This window comes from Ursus arctos, unplaced genomic scaffold (assembly GCF_023065955.2).
Source record: "Ursus arctos isolate Adak ecotype North America unplaced genomic scaffold, UrsArc2.0 scaffold_2, whole genome shotgun sequence".
Classification (NCBI taxonomy): Eukaryota; Metazoa; Chordata; class Mammalia; order Carnivora; family Ursidae; genus Ursus; species Ursus arctos.
In genome coordinates, this window is record NW_026622874.1 from 68,505,434 (window position 1) to 68,524,443 (window position 19,010).

The window sequence follows — 19,010 nt, forward strand, 5'->3', positions numbered from 1 at the left end:
AATGTGGAAACAACCCAATGTCCATCAACTGATGAATGGATGAATTGTGATCTGTCCATACAATGGAATATGACTCAGCCATAAATAGGAGTGAAGCCACTGACACCTGCCGCAATGTCGATGAACCTTGAAGACATGATGCTTAGTGAAAGAAGCCAGGCAAAGGGGTCTTTACTGAAGGATTCTATATATATGAAATCTCCAGAGTAGGTAAACAGAAAGCAGCAGTCCCTGGTGGCTGCCAGGACAGGGTGTGGGGAGGAGGGGAGAATGGGAAGTGATTGCTAATGGATGCGGAATCTACTTTTAGGGTGATAGAAATATTTTGGAACCTGATAAGGTGATGAATGAACAACTGTGAGTGTGTTAAGTGTCACTGAAATGTGTACTTTAAAATGGTGAATTTCACCCCAATAAAAATGAATAAATGGAAAAACAAATGACAGTACGCATTCAATTAAGGATGGATACAACTATAGGCCCCTAAGAGCACAGCAAACTGCATCAAACCATAAGAATATTCTGGAAGATGGGCTTTTCAGTGTCCTGGAAAACACCTCTGGGGAACATTCTGACACCATGGCCGTGGGAGTTTCCCACTCGATGGAGGACAAGAGGTTTTCCTCATAGATTATTTTGCCTTTCCTCCTCTGTACAACCCCATCCTCCTTCTCCTCCATCCTCTGACTAGGCTCTAAACAGAAGGACAATGACCAGGGAAAAGCTGAAGGACAATGACCAGGGAAGAGCTGAAACCTGAAACTTGTGTAGGATACTAGATCATGTGGTATCCACCTAGATGGGAGCCAGTATAGCATGCCCGCCATTTTGAATCATCTCCCACTCCATGGTTGGCACCTGGGAGAGGGTTTTCTGGGTCCTCTACTGATTACATCGGGAGAGGGAGCAGATGGCACATACCTCAGAAAGGCCAGAGTGCGGTTAATCTTCAGAGCATCTGCCAGAGCCTTGGCGCCTTGAGGTCCAATGGAGTTACTGCGGAGGCTGGAGGAACAAAGAGAAAAAGAACTCGTTGTTGTTTGTTTGTTTGTTTGTTTGTTTGTTTTAATGCAATTCCCAGGGAGGAAAAAAAGAACATAAGTTACCCAACCTTTAAATCTATGCTTCTTGAAAATAATGTATTGGAGTTTAGAATTTCATGTATTGGAGTTTAGAATTTCATGTTTTGCAGAGACCTTTATTTAGGTGAACAAGTAAGGAATTTCCCAGGATGGCCCCATGTGATGGGGAGAAGAAAGCAGGCTCTGAGGGACTTGGCTCAGGCCAGGTATAGAGAGCTGGGAGAATAATGTCAGCCTCAGGGCCAAAATCCCGGTGCCTCCCCGGGCTGGTCCCAACAGCTGAGGAGGAGCCAGGATTTTGCTTGCTCAGCTGTCCTTCCACCCCACCCAGGGGAGAGTGTGGTCTAAGGGACTTCATGGATGGCTCACAAGCTGTCCGTGGCCCAATGGGGGAACGTTGGCTTTATGTGTCCTACTTACTCCAGAGCAGTCAGACTTCTGTTGACCAGGAGGGATCTGGCCAGAGCTTTGGCCCCTTTGTTACTGATCTGGTTCTCAGCCAGGCTGCGCAAGGAGAAGGAGAGGAGTGGTTACTGCAGGTCCGTAAATCTCATTGCCTCTTCCTCAACACCAGGCTTGTGATCCAAACCTCTCGGTTTCACCAGCATCATGAAGGACACAGGTGGAGATGAGGTGAGCCCAGAGTGGAAGTGCCCAGCCCAGGAAAGCCTCTGAGCCAGGTAAGGTAGGGCCAGAATGGGGGACAGACCCTCACACTGGCAGAGTCACGGGGCAAAGTTTGGCCAGAATCTGGCGCAGAAGCTTCTGCACCAACGTCTCGGCGGAGAGCCTGGGCAGTTACAGAAGTCTCCCGCAGAGACCCCCACCCAATGGTGTGCTGCAAAAAACAAAATACAGAAACACTGACGTGTAGCGTCGGCCAATTTCCATGGTGTAAATACCCTCACCACAGCCAATTTCAAGCACTCCCAGCTTGCAAAAGTTCCTAAAACTTTAATAATCCGCTCTCACGAACTGGTGGCCAAATTCATAGTTCTCACCGCTGGCCCCAGTCCTTTTTCTAATGCAAGAGAGGAAGAGGGTACTTATTACAGAACTAATTTGAAAGTAAAACAAAAACCAAAAAAAACTTGTGTCTGCCCTGAAAGGGTAATTTCAGGAATAAGCTGGTGGATCATGTCGCTTCATGGACACGGTTTCGGAAATGGTGGCTACCGAGCTTCTTTACAGCTTCTGAGGCATTTAAAACTATGGAGGACCCGGGAGGTACAGTTAGAATCCCCAGTGCTTTTCAAGCTGTGTTTCAAGGGCCCCTGGTGTTCCTCAGAAAAGCCTCAGGAGCCCCTAGAGGCTGAGGGGGAACCAAGCACCCCTCTTCTTTCAATTCCAGCAGCTTCTAGCTGCGCATCTCTTACTGGAGTCCTGCCTGATAGACCACTTTTAAAAAGGGTTATGTTGCTTAAACTTTGAACATGAGGACCGCCTTCTGTATAAACGTTCCTGAGTTCTAGAACGCCTCTGTCCCCCCGCCCCGACTTGCAGAACGTTTCAGAAGTAATATTTCATGAGCCATGTGTGTATTCTAAAGGGTGCCTTGGACATTTCACACAGGGATGTGGCCCATGAGGACCAACTACAGGGAGGTGAAGAAGAGCATGTGGCCAGAGAAGAAATTTTGGGTTTTTGTTCAGAAAATATTCTGAGCGTTATCTAGACTCCTTTATGCAGAACACTGAAAGTTGACTATTTTGCTGAAGGCTCCCATGAAGGAAAAAATAATGAAAAGTTGTTGTTATCGTGTTTCTTTCAAAGAGATTGCATTTATATCTCTGGCTAACAAGACAGAATCCTGCTGAGAATGGCTGGCCCTTGCACAGTGCCCCTCCTGTGCCTGGCCCGTCCTCACACTTCCCTTGCATTAACCTGTGGAGCTGCTCGACAACCCGAAGAGGGAGTTAGTGTGCAGGAAAGGGTTAACCTCACCCCCAGTTCCTGAAAGCAGACCTCTGTTTACCTGGGGGCCTTGGGCCCCTGCAATAGCAGCTTGACCCTTGGAGGGGCTTCCCTTCATGCCTAGCCCCCCACGAAAACTCTGCACACAAGCCTGGGTGAGCCTCGCTGGTGGGAATGCTTGGTGCGTGCTGTCACACGTGGTCACCGGGGGAGGGAGGCACTGTGTATGTAACCACCCTGGGAGAGACAAGTGAAAGTCTGCCTGGTCTCCCTGGAGCCCGCCCCACACGAACCTTCCCTCTTTGCAGATTTTCATCTGTATCTTTGGTGTGCCGAACCACAGCTGTGGGTACAAGAGCTCTTCCGCGTTCTGTGAGGAGGGTCAGGGAGACCCCTGGACTTACAGGTACTGTTTTCACCCCATTTTTACCCTGTTTAATCAGAGAGGTGACAGTACAGGGCACACAGGGCCCACCGCTCTCACTTCTGTCCTCAGTGACTTCTTTTTGCTCCTGACTCATTCCACGTTTGTTTTTGTTTTCTCAGATAAGGATGATTTCAGAACCTGGAGGGAGGCTTACGTGAGGATGAAGAATTCCTCTCTGGATCCTATGCTCCAAACTCCTCTCCCTAGTTCCAGCCACCCTCAGGTCATCACATCAGTTCAGCTCCAAACCCGGTGTTACCCAGACTCAAAAATGTTATCACAGGAAGAGAGTTCTTCTGCCGCCAGCATATAGACTTTTGTCTAATTATAATATTAAAGATGCAGTGTTTAAATTGTATTTTTTGCACTCATTTAAATAAAAGTTCAAATTTAAATTCACTTTTTAGATTAAAAACTTTAAAATTTTATTTAAAGATGTGATCGCATTCCTCTGATACTGTTTTGAGGGCCAGCTCTGAGAGGAGCTTAGAGAAGACCCAGCCTGGCACCACATCAGAACATAGAGTATTCGGAGACATGCTTCCATGTCCATGAGAGCATCTAACCCTCACCCTGTCCTTTCCCTCTTCTCACAGATGAGGCACCTGAGCCTCTGGAACTTTCTGGAATGGGCAGAACAAGCAACGTGCATCCTGAGCCACATACTTCAAAGGCACCTCTCCTTGAAAGCACCCCTGGCCGGTTGAGCAGAGAGGAGGATGGGAAAGGAGCCCCAGACCCTATGCAGCAGGTGGGCACCCCGGATGGGGTCTCCTGGGTCCGCGTTACCTGATCCTCTGAATGCGACAGTCCTTCCCACTCAGCACGCTGCCCAGCAGGTCCATCACAGGGTCCTGGAACTGGTTGTTGTCCAGCCTGCGGAAGGCAGGGCAGTGGTGAGTGGTACCAGCGCCCGCCGGCATCATGGCTGCAGAGGTGCCCAGGCTGACGTTTCCGTCGCCATGCAGCCCCTGCCGTGCGGCTCGGGTCCATGCCAGCACACCCACCATGCTCAGCATTTTCCTATGAGGGTGGACTCGGGAGCTCAGTGTTGTGAGCCCTAGGATTCCTACCCAGAGGGGTGTCTTCCCAGAGGCCTAACACACCCTGTGAGTATGTAGGACACGGGTTGCTAGTTCTCCTGAGGACGTGGCACCTGCTCTCAGGTCCGGAACAGCCCTGGTCTTACAGCCTTCCTAAGGTCCAGAGCACTGGGTGGACGCTGGGCTGGGGGCAGGATGAGTGGGTGCGGCCCCTGTCAGCACTGGGATGGTTCACAGGGTGTTGAAGGTTGACTTGTGTTCCTCAAAAAGATAGGTTGGTGTTCTGACCCCCCCCAGTGCCTCAAGAATGTGACCATATTTGGAAATAGGGTCATTGCGGTTGTGATTAGTTAAGATGAGGTCATTCTGAGCAGGCTGGGCCTGTAGCCCCACATGCCTGGTGTGCCCGTCGGAGGGAGCACTACGCGAAGACAGACGTGGAGGAGGAGTCCGTGTGACCACAAAGACGGGAGTGATGTGTGGACAAGCTGAGGATGCCAGCAAACAGCACCCGCTAGAGAGGCAGGAAGGATGTTCCCCTGTGGGTTTCAGAGGGAGCTCAGCCCTGCTAACACCTTGATTTTGGACTCCGGCCTCCTGAGCTGTGAGAGAGTAAGTTTCTGACGCCTTAAGCCGTCCACGTTGTGGCCCTTCTTTACGGCAGCCCCAGGATGCTGATACAGGGGCGCGTGCTGGGGGAGGGGGGGGAGGAACCTTCAGGGCCCCGGCCCTCTCCTCCGCCCACACACCTGGCACACCCCGACCCCGGTGCCCACCTCAGGCTCCGGCAGTAGAGCAGCTGGGGCAGCAGGCTCTGGAGGACGCCCTTGCTGAGGCACAGGGACAGGTTGGCCTCCTGGGCGCAGGCATCCGACACCTGCAGGAGATAGGCCAGGGCGGCGCGGTGCTGGGGGCTGGTCAGCCCTGCCAGGCCCCCGCTCCGCATGGCCTCCTCCACGCTGCGGGCCAGCTCTGTGTGCTGCAGCTCGTGCAGGCAGTGTAGGGTGTTGACCGCCCGGGCGCAGACGGCTACGTCGGGGCGTAGGCAGCCCTGCAAGAGCTCAGCCACCTGGGCCCGGTAGCCCTGGTGCTCCCCCTGGGCCAGCAGGGAGCCCGCCAGCAGGGCGTTGACCCTTGGAGACAGGAGTCCTGAGAGGAAGCGCAGGAACACATCCAGCCGCCCGTCCTCTGCCTGCATGGCCCGCTGGGCCGCACTCCGGAAATGGGTGAGGAAGCCGAGGCGGGGCCAGGACACGCCACCCTCGGTGAAGAGGTCGAAGATGGCCCTCTTGGACGCACTGTAATAGTACGCGGCCGCCACGAACTCCTGCAGGGACAGGTGGGTGAAGCAGTAGGCTGTCGAGGAAGCCAGGGTCTCTTCCCGTCGCAGGAAGCAGCCACACAGGGCACTCTGCAGCAGAGCGAGGTCCACGCCAAACGCCTTCAGGTCCTGCTCGTAGAACACGTACTTCCTCCGGACCAGCCCGTGGAAGGCCAGCCGACCCAGAGTCCCCACCATCTTGCGGCTGCTGTGGGCCACCTGCTCGATGCGAGGACTTGCCTTGCCCTTCTCCTGCCCATCCCCACCGAGGGCCATCCTGAAGTACCAAGAGTAGAGCTCGCACAGGGTCCTTGGAGTCCACAGCGCCGAGTCCTGGGGCCCCGGCTTGGTGCGGCTCAAGTGACCCAGCGCCGACCCTGCGAGCCGGCAGAAGGCCGGCACCGTGCACATCAGGTACAGGGCCCTGTCTGCCTGCACCTGCCTCAGGACCCAGTCTGAGAGGGTGTGGTCCTCGGGGAACATCTCCTCCAGACACACCTTGATCTCCTCCTCGTTAAAGCCCCGGATCTCTGTCATCCGGTCCACCAGGCCCCCCGGGATCTGGCCAGCCACGCCAGGGCGGGACGTGACCCAGACAGAAACTTCTGGGAAGAGGTTGCCTCGGATGATGTTGGTGATCAGATGGTCCACCTGGATCTCCTTCTTGGGGTCCGTGCAGGCCACAGTGTTGGAGAAGTCCAGAGGCGTCTTACATTCATCCAGGCCATCCAGGATCAGGAGGATTTTGGGTAGGGCTGCTGCCGCCAGGCCAGACTCCCCAATGTGCGGGAAGACGGAGCGGATGAGTCTGTCTGCAGACAGCTTCTCGTAGGTGTTGAGATCTCGGAAGGTCAAAGGTAGCAGTAGGGAGAAGTCCTTGCCGACCTGTCCCCGGGCCCAGAGGTGGACAAAGTTCCTCACCAGGGTGGTCTTGCCCACACCAGCTACCCCGATGGTGATGGAGATTCGGGGTGGGATAGACACCCGAGACAGAGGCAGGAAGAGTCTCTCCAGGGCGATGGTCCTGGCTGGGTGCCAGCCCCCACGTGTGGTCTCCACCTGCGTGAAGTCATGTTCCTTCAGCTGCAGGTCTGTGAGCCCCTCCACCAGGAGGAGGCTGGTCAGCCTGGGCGAGGGGCCGCCCAGCTCCGGGCTGCCCTTCACCCTATTCAGCAGGGCCTCCTGGCACTTCTGTATCCTCGAGTCTGTGGGACAGAGGCCAAAGGGGAGGGCAGGGGAAGATGGGGGAGGGGAGGGAGGGGTGGAAGGGGAGGGCCCAGGGAGACCCTCCATATGCCTACCATCACCGTGTGGCGTCCTGTCCAGGGTCTGTGGGGTCTGGGAGCTCTGACTGCTCTTCCCGGCCAGCAGGTCCACGAGGACTTTCACTTGCCCTGCCGGGGAGCCAGGTCCTCGGCCCTGGCCTGCCTCCCCACCCGTCCGCACCTCCTGCTTCCTCATGGAGTCCGGGATTGCCACCAGGAGCTGTGAAGAGAGGGCCTGAAGTGCTCTCTGCCGTGTCACCACCCTGGCCTGGGACAGGTGAGTGAGCCTCCAGGGACGGGGAGGCACCCACTCTCTGTCCTTCCCCAGACTGCTGGTGGCCCTCGGTCTGGTCTGCAGGAAGGGCTTGGAAGGGCTGTTTGTTTCCCGGACAGTGAGAGGAGCCCCTGACGCCAGGAGTGTGGGTCGGATGGGGGGGCCTGGGCTGGAACCTGAGCTCTGCCACTTACTGGCTGTGTGACGCTGGGCAGGCCGCCTGAGCTGCTTGTGCGGTGATGTCCTCATTTGTGACCTGGAAATAGGAGGTTAAGGGCAGGTCCGCTCACACGAAGGGGCGAATGAAGGAAGCCAGTCTGGGAAGGCAACTTGGCAAAACTATGGAGATCGTTGGTGGTGGCCAGGAGGGGAGGGGTGGATAGGTGGAGCCCAGGGGCTCTTAGGGCAGTGAAGCCACGGTGCACAGTCCTACAGTAGTGGGTTCGTGTCTTGGTGTGCTTGTCCGAACTCCTACGATGAACAATGCCAAGAGCGTTGCTGTTTTTCTCAGTGTTTCCCTGGGGTCTCCTGACCCACAGGCAGCACTGCCTTCCGCAGCCACGAGGTAGAGCTGTGCCTAGGCACCACCTCCTCACCTTCCTTTTCCTCTCCGAGGATTTGAGTGGATCCCGTAGCCAAGGCTGGCTGCCCCCATGTGTCCCTCCCTCAGCTAAGCTGGACACCAGAGGACCCCAAGCCCACCGCCACCCCCTTCCCCTCCTCACCTGCAGCAGGTGGGATGTCCATCCCACGGCAGCCCCTCCGCCTGGCCCCACGAACTCAGGGGGTGGGGGTCGGCCATCCCTCGTCCACAGTTCTAGGAGAGAAAACAGGACAGAGCACTGGCAGAGGTCCCAGCTATGGCTCCAGGTGGCAAGAGCTGAGATGGGTCTGACCCATACCTCCCAGCCCTCTGCTTCTCTGGGTCTCAGCAACAGTCACTTACGAGGGGTCAACTGGCTCCAGCCCCAAGGGTGCAGCAGACTCCCTGACCTTATATTTACATTGGGCTTTCCTGGCATTTTAACTCAGGGTGAACCTTTTTACCTGGAAAATGCTGCACAAAGCTTAGCGACAAGTAAAATAGCATTTTCCAGCCATTCTGTTCATAGTGCCGCTGAAGAGCTAACTAGGACAATGAATTCAGGGCAGGTGGTGTCCAGCCCAGCTGGGGGACTCGGAGTGCGCTAGTAGAAGGCCAGGGTGAGACCACGCTCCTTATTCTTTCTCACATCCTCTCGCTGTTCTCACTCTTTTGTTCTTCTAAGTGTCAAAACCCAAGTGGAGAGCAAACCAGATGGGATTTGGACTGAAATTGTGTTAATGTGTATAGGCTGGTGTGGGTGTCATTGGTCTTCCTTTAGATCCTGCAGTGAAAGTGTTCTCCCTCATGTGGATCTTGCCAATCCTATTTGTATCTAGATATTTTAAAAGATTTTTAAAATTTTATTTATTTATTTAAGAGAGAGAGCCAGAGCGAGCACAGGTGGGGGGGGCAGAGGGAGAGGGGGAAGCAGGCTCCCTGCTGAGCAGGGAGCCCGCCACGGGGCTCAATCCCAGGGCCCTGGGATCATGACCTGAGCCGAAGGCAGAGGCTTAACCCACTGAGCCACCCAGGCGCCCCTAGATATTTTTAAATAGCTTTGGTTGTTCTTGTGAAGTCTGTTGGTATAAAGAAGACAATTTTTGTCTATTTTATCTCCTATCCGATCAACATATTAAGTATTCACATTAGTTCTCGTCATTTCATGGTTCTCTTTTTTTTTTTTTTTGGATTTTATTTACTTGAAAGAGAGAGAGCGTGAGAGAGAGCACGAGTGGGGGTGGGGGGAGAGCAGAGGGAGAAGCAGACTCACCGTTGAGTAGGGAGCTCGATGTGGGGCTCGATCCCAGGACCCTAAGATCATGACCTGAGCCAAAGGCAGACACTTAACTGACTGAGGCACCCAGGTGCCCCTCGGTTAATTCTTACCGCAATGTGAATAAGTTCATCTATTTTCTAAAACCACAGCACTTATCCCAAACGATTTTCCCACATTGGTCAGACCCACTGCTTCCCGCACACAATGGTGAAGGATGGCAGTCGCACGAGGCATCCTTGTCTTATTTCCAGCCCAAGCCTGCAGGCCTGACGTTTGTGACGATGTCTGATTAGTTTTCCTCTGCTCTTGAAAAAGATTCCTTCAGTTCCTTGTCTCCTATCACCATTCAAATAACATTACATGATACTGAAGGCTGCCTGTGTTCCAGACATTCTGTTAAGCACTTACTTCATTTCACTTCTTGTGACAACTCTCAGTTGCATTCTCTCTCCCATTTTATGGATGAGGACATCGAAGCTCAGGGAGATTAAGTGATTTGCCCAAGGATACACAACTGGGGAGCAGTTGAGTTGCAGGAGAAACCAAGGCTTCACTGACACCAGCCTTCATGCTGGATAATCGACTGCCTCTTATAGTGCGTTCCCACATTTTAAAAAATGAGGCATGTCTGTTAAATGGGCACATACCTTTTTAGCAATATCGATACAGCCCCATGATTTATTTCCATTCACTCCTCCGATCAGCAGGTATTTATAGAGGGCCTGTGGTGTGTCCCAGGCACTGGGGGGTGTGAAAGTGAACAAGTTAAACAAAGTCCCGACCCTGTGAGTGTGGCCGGGGTGGAGCGTAATGACCGTAAAAAAGAAGACAAGGAAAGGAGCGAGGCCTGTCTGCTGGTGACGAAGCGCTGTGAACGAGACACGCGGTGCGCATGGCGGAGCGGGATGGCGGTCACCGTGGCCGGAGAAGGCCTCTGTGAGAAGGCTGCTTGTAGAGTGAGAAAGAGTCAATCCTGCCAAGAGCTAGGGAGATAGCAAGCGCCGTGCCCTGCGTGTCAGGGGCGTGGAGAAGAGCACAGATGCTGGAGTGCAGTGAACGGGCGAGGGGACTCACAGGCGGTCGGGAGACAAGGTCAGGGGGCGGTGGAGACCTGCTCACTGGCATAAGCAGTTTGGATCTAAGTGTGGTGGGAAGCCCCTGGAGGGAGTGACATGACTGATTCGTAGCCGGTCTCTCCTTCAGTCTGTGAGCTACACTGACAGATGGTCTAATATTGAGCCAACCTGAGACTCTTCAATACCGTCTTCCGTTTACACAAAGCTCTGTAAAACAGGCTATTTCAGATTAGTGGGAATGGTGTTGGGGCAAACTGGCCAGCCTATGAAAAACATTGTTGGAGCTTGAATTCATAGTGAGCATAAAACTTGATTTCAGTTTCTTTTAAAAGTTGTTTTGAGGGGGTCCCTGCATGGCCCAGTCAGTTAAGAATCCAACTCTTGATTTAGGCTCAGGTCATGATCTCAGGGAGTGAGATTGAGCCCCACCTCCGGCTCCAACTCTTTAAAAAAATAAAGATTTATTTCTTAGAGAGAGAGTGTGTGCGTGAGTGTGTTGGGGGGGGGAGGGCCAGAGGGAGAGAATCCTCAAGCAGACTCCCCACTGAGCACAGAGCCTCATGCAGGGCTTGATCTCATGACCCTGAGATCATGACCTGAGCTGAAACCAAGAATCCAACAGTCAATCGGCTGAGCCACCCTCTTGCTTTCAATTCTTGAGTGTATACCCACAAGTGGAATTTCTAGGTCGTGTGGTAAGTCTTTTTTTTAACTTTTTGAGGAACTGCCAAACTGTTTTCCACAGCAGCTTTATCATTTTACAGTCCCAACAAAAGTGCATAAGGGTTCCCATTTTTCTACTTTCTCACCAATGCTTGTTGTTTCCTGTGTTTTTGATAGGAGCCATCCTAATGGACGTGAGGTGGTATCTCATTATAGTCTTGATTTGAGCATCTTTTCATGTGCTTAATGCCTAGTTGCATATCTTCTTTGGGAGAATGTCTATCGAAATCCTTTGCCCATTTTTATGTCTGGTTGTTTTTTTGTTGTTGAGTTGTAAGAGTTCTCTATATATTCCGGATATTAATCCCTTATCAAATATATGATTTGCAAATATTTTCTCCCATCCTGTAGGTTCCCTTTTACTCTGTGGGTAGTGTCTTTTGATGTACCAGTGTCCAATTCTCATGAAGCCCAATTTGTCTATTTTCTCTTCTGTTACCTATATATACCTATACCTTTGGTGTCACATCCAAGAAATAATCACCAAATCCCATGTCATGAAGATTTGTGCCATTTTCTGCTAAGAATTTTATTGTTTTAGGTCTTACATTTAGGTCCTTGATTGTTTTGGAGCTTATTTTTGTATATGGTATTAGATAAGATAGGTAAGGGTCCAACTTCATGCTTTTGCATGCGGATGTCCAGTTTTCACAGCGCCATCTGTTGAAAAGACTGTCCTTTCCTCGTTGTCCTTTCTCATTGTACGGCCATGGCACCCTACTCAAAAATCTTTTTACCATATAAGTGAGGGTTGGATTCTGCGCTCTCTATTCAGTTCTGTTGGTTTGTATGTCTGTCTCTGTGCCGGTACCACAATATCTTGATTACTGTAGCTTTGTAGTGATTTCGAAATTAAGAAGTGTGAGTCCTCTAGTTTTGTTCTTTTTCCAAGATTGTTTTGGCTGTTCGGAGTCCCTTAAGATTCCATACGAGTTTTAGGATGGTTTTTTCTATTTCTGCAGAAAATGTTATTGAGATTTTAATAGAATTGCATTTGATCTGTAGATAGCTTTGGATAGTATGGACATTTTAATAATACTAAGTCTTCCAATCCATGAACATGGGATGTGTTTCCATTAATGTATTTCTTTAATTTCTTAGACCTGACCTCATAGAATGAGTTAGGAAGAGGTTCCTGGGTGGCTCACTTGGTTAAGCCTTTGGCTCAGGTCACAATCCCAGGGTCCTGGGATTGAGCTCCCTGCTCCATGGGGAGCCTTCTTCTCCCTCTCCCTCTGCCTGCCATTCCCCCTGCTTGTGCTCTCTCTCTCTCTCTCTCTCTCTCTGCCAAATAAATAAAATCTTTAAAAAAAACACCAAACAAGTGCCCTCCTTAATACCCATTGCCCACCTAGCCCATTTCCACCCACCTCCCTCCATCACCCCTCAGTTTGTTCTCTATCATTAAGAATCTCTTATAATTTGTTTCCCCCTCTCTCTTCCCACCCCTTTCCATATGTTCATCTGTTTTGTTTCTTAAATTCCACATATGAGTGAAATTGTGTGGTGTTTTTCTTTCTCTGACTTATTTCACTTAGCATGATACTATACACACACACACACAGCACATCTTCTTTATCCACTCATCAGCTGATGGACATTTGGGCTCTTTCCATAGTTTGGCTATTGTTGATAATCTGCTATAAACATTTGGGTGCACGTAGCCCTTGAAATCTGTATTTTTGTGTCCTTTGGGTACACACCTAGTAGTGCAGTTGCTGGATGTGGGTAGTTCTATTTTTAACTTTTTCAGGAAGCTGCATACTGTTTTTCAGAGTGGCTGTACCAGTTTGCATTCCCACCAACAGTGCAAGAGGGCTCCCCTTTCTCCACATCCTCGCCAACATCTGTTGTTTCCTGTATTGTTAATTTTAGCCACTCTGACAGGTGTGAGGTGATGTCTCATTGTGGTTTTGATTGGTATTTCCCTAATGATGAGTAATGTTGAGCATCTCTTCTTGTGTCTGTTGACCATCTGGATGTCTTCTTTTGGAAAAGTGTCTATTCATGTCTTCTGCCCATTTCTTAACTGCATTATTTGTTTTGTGGGTGTTGAGTTTGATAAGTTCTTTATAGATTTTGGATACTAATCCTTTATCAGATATGACATTTGCAAATATCTTCTCCCATTCCATAGTCTGCCTTTTAGTTTTGTTGACTGTTTCCTTTGCTGTGCAGAAGTTATTATCTTGATGAAGTCCCAGTAGTTCATTTGTGGTTTTGTTCCCTTGCCTCTGGTGATGGGTCTAGTACGAAGTTGCTACGACTGAGGTTAAGGAGGTTCCTACCTGTGTTTTCCTCTAGGATTTTGATGGTTTCCTGTCTCACACTTAAGTCTTTTGTCCACTTTGAATTTTTTCTGGCCTAACTTCACAACATGCACAGACTTTGCTCTTTTACCACTCCGTCTGACCCCTTTTGGTTGTTGATGTCACAGTGTTACATCTTTATACATTGTGTGCCCCCAAACATAATTTAATGAATTTTAAAAATTCTTTAGTCTCTTTTCTTTAATTTTAAAAAAATTTTTATGTAATCTGTACACCCATTGTAGGGCTCAAACTCACAACCCCGAGATCAAGAGTCACATGCTCTACCAACTGAGCCAGCCAGGTGCCCCTTCTTTAGTCTCTTAAATTGTGTAGAAACAAAATTTGGAGTTATAAACCAAAGTTACAATAATACTAGCTTGTGCACTAGTTTTTTTTTTTTCTGTGAAGTCTGCTAATAATCTTATTGAGGATCCCTTTATGTGATAGTTTACTCTGTCTTGCTGATTTTAACATTTCCTTTTTGTCTTTGTCTTCTGAACGTTTGGTTATAACGTGTCTTAGTAAGGGTCTCTTTGAGTTAATCTCACCTGGAATTTGTTGAGCTTCCTGGATATTTTATAGTGTATTTTTATATGGAAAAAAATTAAGGTATGGAGAATTAGAATACCTTTTTTGGGGGGGCGGGTAGTCATCAGATTCCATTTTTGTCTGGCCATATAGGCCAAAAGCTGGAAATAATATGACAGTGTGATTAAGAAATTGTTTTTTATTTTGTAAATCTGTTTTCTTTTCTTTTTTTCCCTTTCTTTCTTTCTTTCTTTCTTTCTTTCTTTCTTTCTTTCTTTCTTTCTTTCTTTCTTTCTTTCTTTCTTTCTTTCTTTCTTTCAAGTAGGCTCCATGCCCAATGTGAGGCTTGAACTCACGATCCTGAGAACAAGAGTCACATGCTCTACCAACTGAGCCAGCCAGGCACCCCTACTTTGTAAATTTCAATTGCTTAGATTTTGCTAACAAACATTTATTGCTTCCCCATCTCATTTAACTAGATTGCTTACAGAATTATAAAAGTAATACATGCTCATTAAAAACACTTAAATGATATAAAAGCAAGTAAAGTATATACTTCATTTTCATTCCCTAGGAGTAGTAACCTTTTCTGGTTGATGTTTTGTTTTGTTTCATTTTTTAATTAGGTGCTAGTGCATTAGGGAAAATGAAAGAATAAAAGGTATCAGGGTTGGAAAAGGAAAGAAAAACTGTCACGAGTCACAGTTGACATGATTGTATACATTGAAAATCCAAAAGAATCTACAATTGATTAGAACTAATACATGAGCTTAGCAGGGTTTCTGAACACAAGATCATATAGTAAAAGATCATGCGTAAAAAGATCGTATATATTTCTGCTTATTAGCAATAATGAAATTGAAAGTAAAATTTTGAAATATTTTAAAAGCAAATGTCTAAGAGTAAATTTAGCAAAAAATTTGCAAGGCCTCCACACTGAAAACTACAAAACAATACTAAGAGAAATAAAGAAAACCTAAAGGAGGGATTTACCATATTCATGGTTTGGAAGACAATATTGTTAAAATGTCAGTTCTTCCCAAATTGATCTATAAATTGAATGACTTCTTAATCAGAATTCCAGCAAGCTTTTCCGGTGAGGAAGGGAGGGTAGAAATTGGCAAGCTGATTCTAAAATATATATGTAAAGCAAAAGACTCTGGACTAGCCCAAATCATTTTGAAAAAGAAGAACAAAGCTAGACGACTTATACTACACCATATGAAGGCTTAGTCTAGAGCTGTGGGTATTGGCACAGGGCAGACAAATAGAGCAGTACAACAGAGCTTCCAGAAACAGACCCACACGTGTATGGTCAGCAGATGTACAGCAAGGGCTCTGCTGCAGGTCAGCGGAGAAAGGACGGTCTTTGTATCAAATCGTGCTGCTCCAATGAGATATTCTTACAGGAAAATGGACCTTAACCACCCTCCCTCCCACCATACACAAAAAGTAATTCACGCAGGATCATAGATTTAAATGTGAATGATAAGACAGCCAAGCCTTTAGAAAAACTACAGAATACTTGCAGGAGCTCGAGCTAGGTAAAGACTAGATGGAGCACAGAAGACTAACCATGAAAGAAAAGAGTAATATATGGGGATGCATTGAAATGAGGGGTATCTGTTCAACAGAAGACAGTTTTAAAAGGGTGAGAAAGCAAACTGTGGACTAGGAGATGTCTCCAATACATTTAAAAATCAGTAAGAGACAGCCCAGTTAAAAATGAGCCAAAAAATTGAAGATACGTCACAAAAGATAATATCCTTGGTCATCAGAGGGGCACCTGGGTGGCTGAGTTGGTTAAGCATTAGACTCTTGATTTCGGCTCAGGTCATCATCTCAAGGTCGTGAGATCGAGCTCCGCATCCGGCTCTGTGCTGGGTGTGGAGCCTGCTTAAGACTCTCTCTCTCCCCCCCTGACGCTCCCCCCCTTAAAAAGAAAAATTTTTAAAATAGTGAAAAAATATATATCCTTACTCATCAGAGAAATGCAAATTTAAAATCACTTTGGAAAAATGTTTAGTAGTGGTAAGACTAAATATGCCTACTTTTGTGATCCAGCAATTCCCTGCTTGGGTATGTATATACGCAACAGAAAGGAGTGTTTATATCCATTAAAACATTGTATCAGAATATTCTAGCAGCTTTATTCATAGTGTCCAAAAAAGTAGAAACAGCCACTACCCATCAACAAGAGAATGGGATTCCTTTTTTTTGGTACATTCATACAATCAAGTCACACTCAACAGTGTGCTGACTCTCGCAGACGTGTGGAGAGAATTGAGAAACATACTCAGTGATTCCACTTACGGGGAGTTCAATGTCAGGCCCAACCTATCTGAGGCCTTCGGAGTCAAAATAGTGGCTGCTCTTGGGATAGGTTCCGACTGCGGGGGCCTGTGGGAGTTCTGGGGCACTGGAAACCTCTACACATTGATCTGGGTGATCAGCATGATGGTTGATGGGTACGGACGCACAGGTGTGTACATACGTAAAAATCCATGGGGTTCACTTTACTGTCTGTAAGTTATAGCCCAATTTAAAAACAGTTATGCTAGCAGCCATCTACATATGCAAATGTGCCTAACCCAAAGGAAGCAATGTTATTGTGGCCTCTTAGTGCATGAGGCCAGGACGCTAGGGCCTCTGTCTGGCTCTTGGTGTGAGTGATGTCAGGGCACAGCCCAGGGCTGGACTCCAGAGGCGCCCACGAGTGACAGACGGCTGCTGCTGGGGCGGGGTGGTGGTGGCCGGGAGCATGAGGGGACCATGGTGAAGAAGGGCCAGGCTCAGTGCTTCTCCGCTCTGGCAGGACAGTGTCTGGAACACTATTTTTTTAATTAAATTTTTTATTAAAATATGCACAGCATAAAAATTGCCATTGTAACCATTTTTTTTTAAAGATTTTATTTATTTATGTGACAGAGAGACAGCCAGCGAGAGAGGGAACACAGCAGGGGGAGTGGGAGAGGAAGAAGCAGGCTCACAGCGGAGGAGCCTGATGTGGGACTCCATCCCGGAACGCCAGGATCACGCCCTGAGCCGAAGGCAGACGCTTTAACGACTGCGCCACCCAGGTGCCCCATTGTAACCTTTTTAAGTGTACAATTCAGTGGCACTAAGTACATTTTCAATGCTGTGACTTTCTCATCGCCCAAACAGGAACTCTGCCCCTCTTAAGCACTAACTTGCCATCTTCCTCCACCCAGCCCCTGGCACCCACCCTTCTACTTTTTGTCGCTATGAATCTGACTATGCTAGGGACCTCATATAAGTGAAATTGTATAGCGTGTGTCCTTTTGTGTCTGGCTTCCTTCACCGAGCGTGATTTTCCAGGTTCATCATTGTTTTAACATATATAAACATTTCATTCCTTTTTAAAGCTACATCATATTCCATTGTATAGATAGACCACATTTTGTGTATTCATTCATCCATTGACGGACATTTGGGTTGTTTCCGTCTCTTTTCTCTTGTGAATAGATGCTGCTGTGGACATGGGTGTACAAATATCTGTTCAAGTCCCTGCTTTCAGTTCTCTGAGCTACGTATGTACTCAGAGGCGGAATTGCTGAATCATACGGTCCTTCTATGGAGCACGATTTTTAAAAAGTGACTGCTTAGCCCAACCACCTAGAGATGTATTTGGTGTGAGGTAGGGCCTCAGCATGTTCGTAGTTTAAAGCTACGTGAATGATTGTAAGGAGCAGCCAGAATTGAGAACCGCTAGACCAGAGAGGCTGGGCAAGTGACAGAGGAAGGACAACAGCAGGCAAGAGTGAGGGGACAGGAGACAAGACCGAGTGTGTCTGGGAAGGTGGGAGGGGTGAGGTTCCCCCTGCCCCCACCCCGCAGTCCCATCATCCTCTCCGTGTTGGAAACCAACACTTCCTCTGAATCAGTCACCTGTCTTTCTTGCCCTGCCGACCTCAGGCCTGGAGGTGCCAGATTTAGCAAATTAAGATACAGGACACCCAGGAAAATTTGAGTTTCAGATAACATCTGTTCTTTCACTATAAGTATATCCCAAATGTTACATGGGATATACTTATACTTTAAAACCCAGGGCCGGGGCGCCTGGGTGGCTCAGTTGGTTAAGTATCTGCCTTCGGCTCAGGTCGTAATCTCAGGGTCCTGGAATTGAGTCCTGCATCGGGCTCCTTGCTCACTGGGGAGCCTGCTTCTCCTTCTCCCTCTGCCGCTCCCCCTGTTTTTGCGCACACTCTCTCTTTCTGTCAAATAAGTAAATACAATCTTTAAAACCCAGGGCCAACATCGGAGGCTGATGAGAGAGCTCCCCCCATGGGACAGCTACCTGGCCACTTGTGTGAACAGGCCCTATGTGTAGCCCAGATGCTGCCCTGCAGGGTGGAACTTGCCCCAGGCCTCTGAGTGGAGTGTTATCTGGTTGCCACATGTCCACCAGGGATAGTCAGAAAGGTCTTGCCCAGTGTAAACACACTCTAGTGAGAGTGGAGGCCCCGCCAGCCACAAGGCGGGAAGACAGAGGGCGGCTGGGCCTTGGGCTGCCTTGGGAATCTGAAGGCCAGAAGTCGGTCAGTATGAGAAGCTCTGAGCTGTCATGGGCAGAGCCAGGCCAGATAGATGCCTGGGGCCCACTGCCTCTCCCCCAGAGGACAGCTTCCCTTTGCCCATGCATCCTCCAGACCTCGTCTGTGGGGTAGGATGCAGCGGAGGACCTGTGCTCTCTGGTGTTGCTGTCACTCAGACCCTGCGACAGCTGAGCTTCTGTCTCATCCCTGAGAAGACACAGGTCCCGATTTACTGATCGCTCTGCCAACAGGTCCTGTCTTGTCCTGCGCTCCCTCCCCAGGGCCTTAGTTGTAGCCAGCTGTGGCCTGTGCATGACAGCCAGCCTCTCTCTGCCCACCTGCACTCCACGGCTGTAAGCGCCCCACAGTGCTGACCTCCTGCCTGAGCTGCCCTTTCCTCAGGCCACAGCCTCTTGGGTGCTCCTCTCTTCCGACTCCCTGCCCCCACTGTGCCTCTCAAGGCCCAAGAGCGCAGTTCTCAGCCCCCTTGACGTAGCCCAGGTCCATGGCTACAGACCACTGGAAACCAAACATCCTTTCCCAGAGGTGGGAGGAAGTGGTGCCTTTGCCACCGGAGACGGCCCTCCTGCCACTGCACTGCCCCTGGGACAGAGGAGGGGCAGCCAG

The 19,010-nt window shown here is 49.2% G+C and overlaps 1 protein-coding gene and 1 non-coding gene across 3 annotated transcripts in view; both read right to left on the reverse strand.

The window, feature by feature from the left end:
* NLRC3 (NLR family CARD domain containing 3) overlaps window positions 1-19,010 on the reverse strand; it is a 32,403-nt gene that overhangs the window by 12,276 nt on the left and 1,117 nt on the right. Inside the window, exons 2-8 of one of the 2 annotated variants that reach the window (XM_044391587.3) lie at window positions 8,052-8,143; window positions 7,521-7,582; window positions 7,089-7,272; window positions 5,243-6,992; window positions 4,213-4,299; window positions 1,503-1,586; window positions 922-1,005 (exon numbers count right to left, since the gene is read on the reverse strand). In XM_044391587.3, the coding sequence (XP_044247522.1) occupies window positions 922-1,005; window positions 1,503-1,586; window positions 4,213-4,299; window positions 5,243-6,992; window positions 7,089-7,248 (2,165 nt within the window). In that variant the 5' untranslated portion in view covers window positions 7,249-7,272; window positions 7,521-7,582; window positions 8,052-8,143. Of the gene's footprint in view, window positions 1-921; window positions 1,006-1,502; window positions 1,587-4,212; window positions 4,300-5,242; window positions 6,993-7,088; window positions 7,273-7,520; window positions 7,798-8,051; window positions 8,144-19,010 lie in introns of both variants that reach the window. The other variant, XM_057314978.1, reaches the window with a different exon arrangement.
* On the reverse strand, window positions 14,159-14,231 carry TRNAK-CUU (transfer RNA lysine (anticodon CUU)). Its single transcript has one exon. It is a non-coding gene; the product is annotated as a tRNA-Lys (tRNA).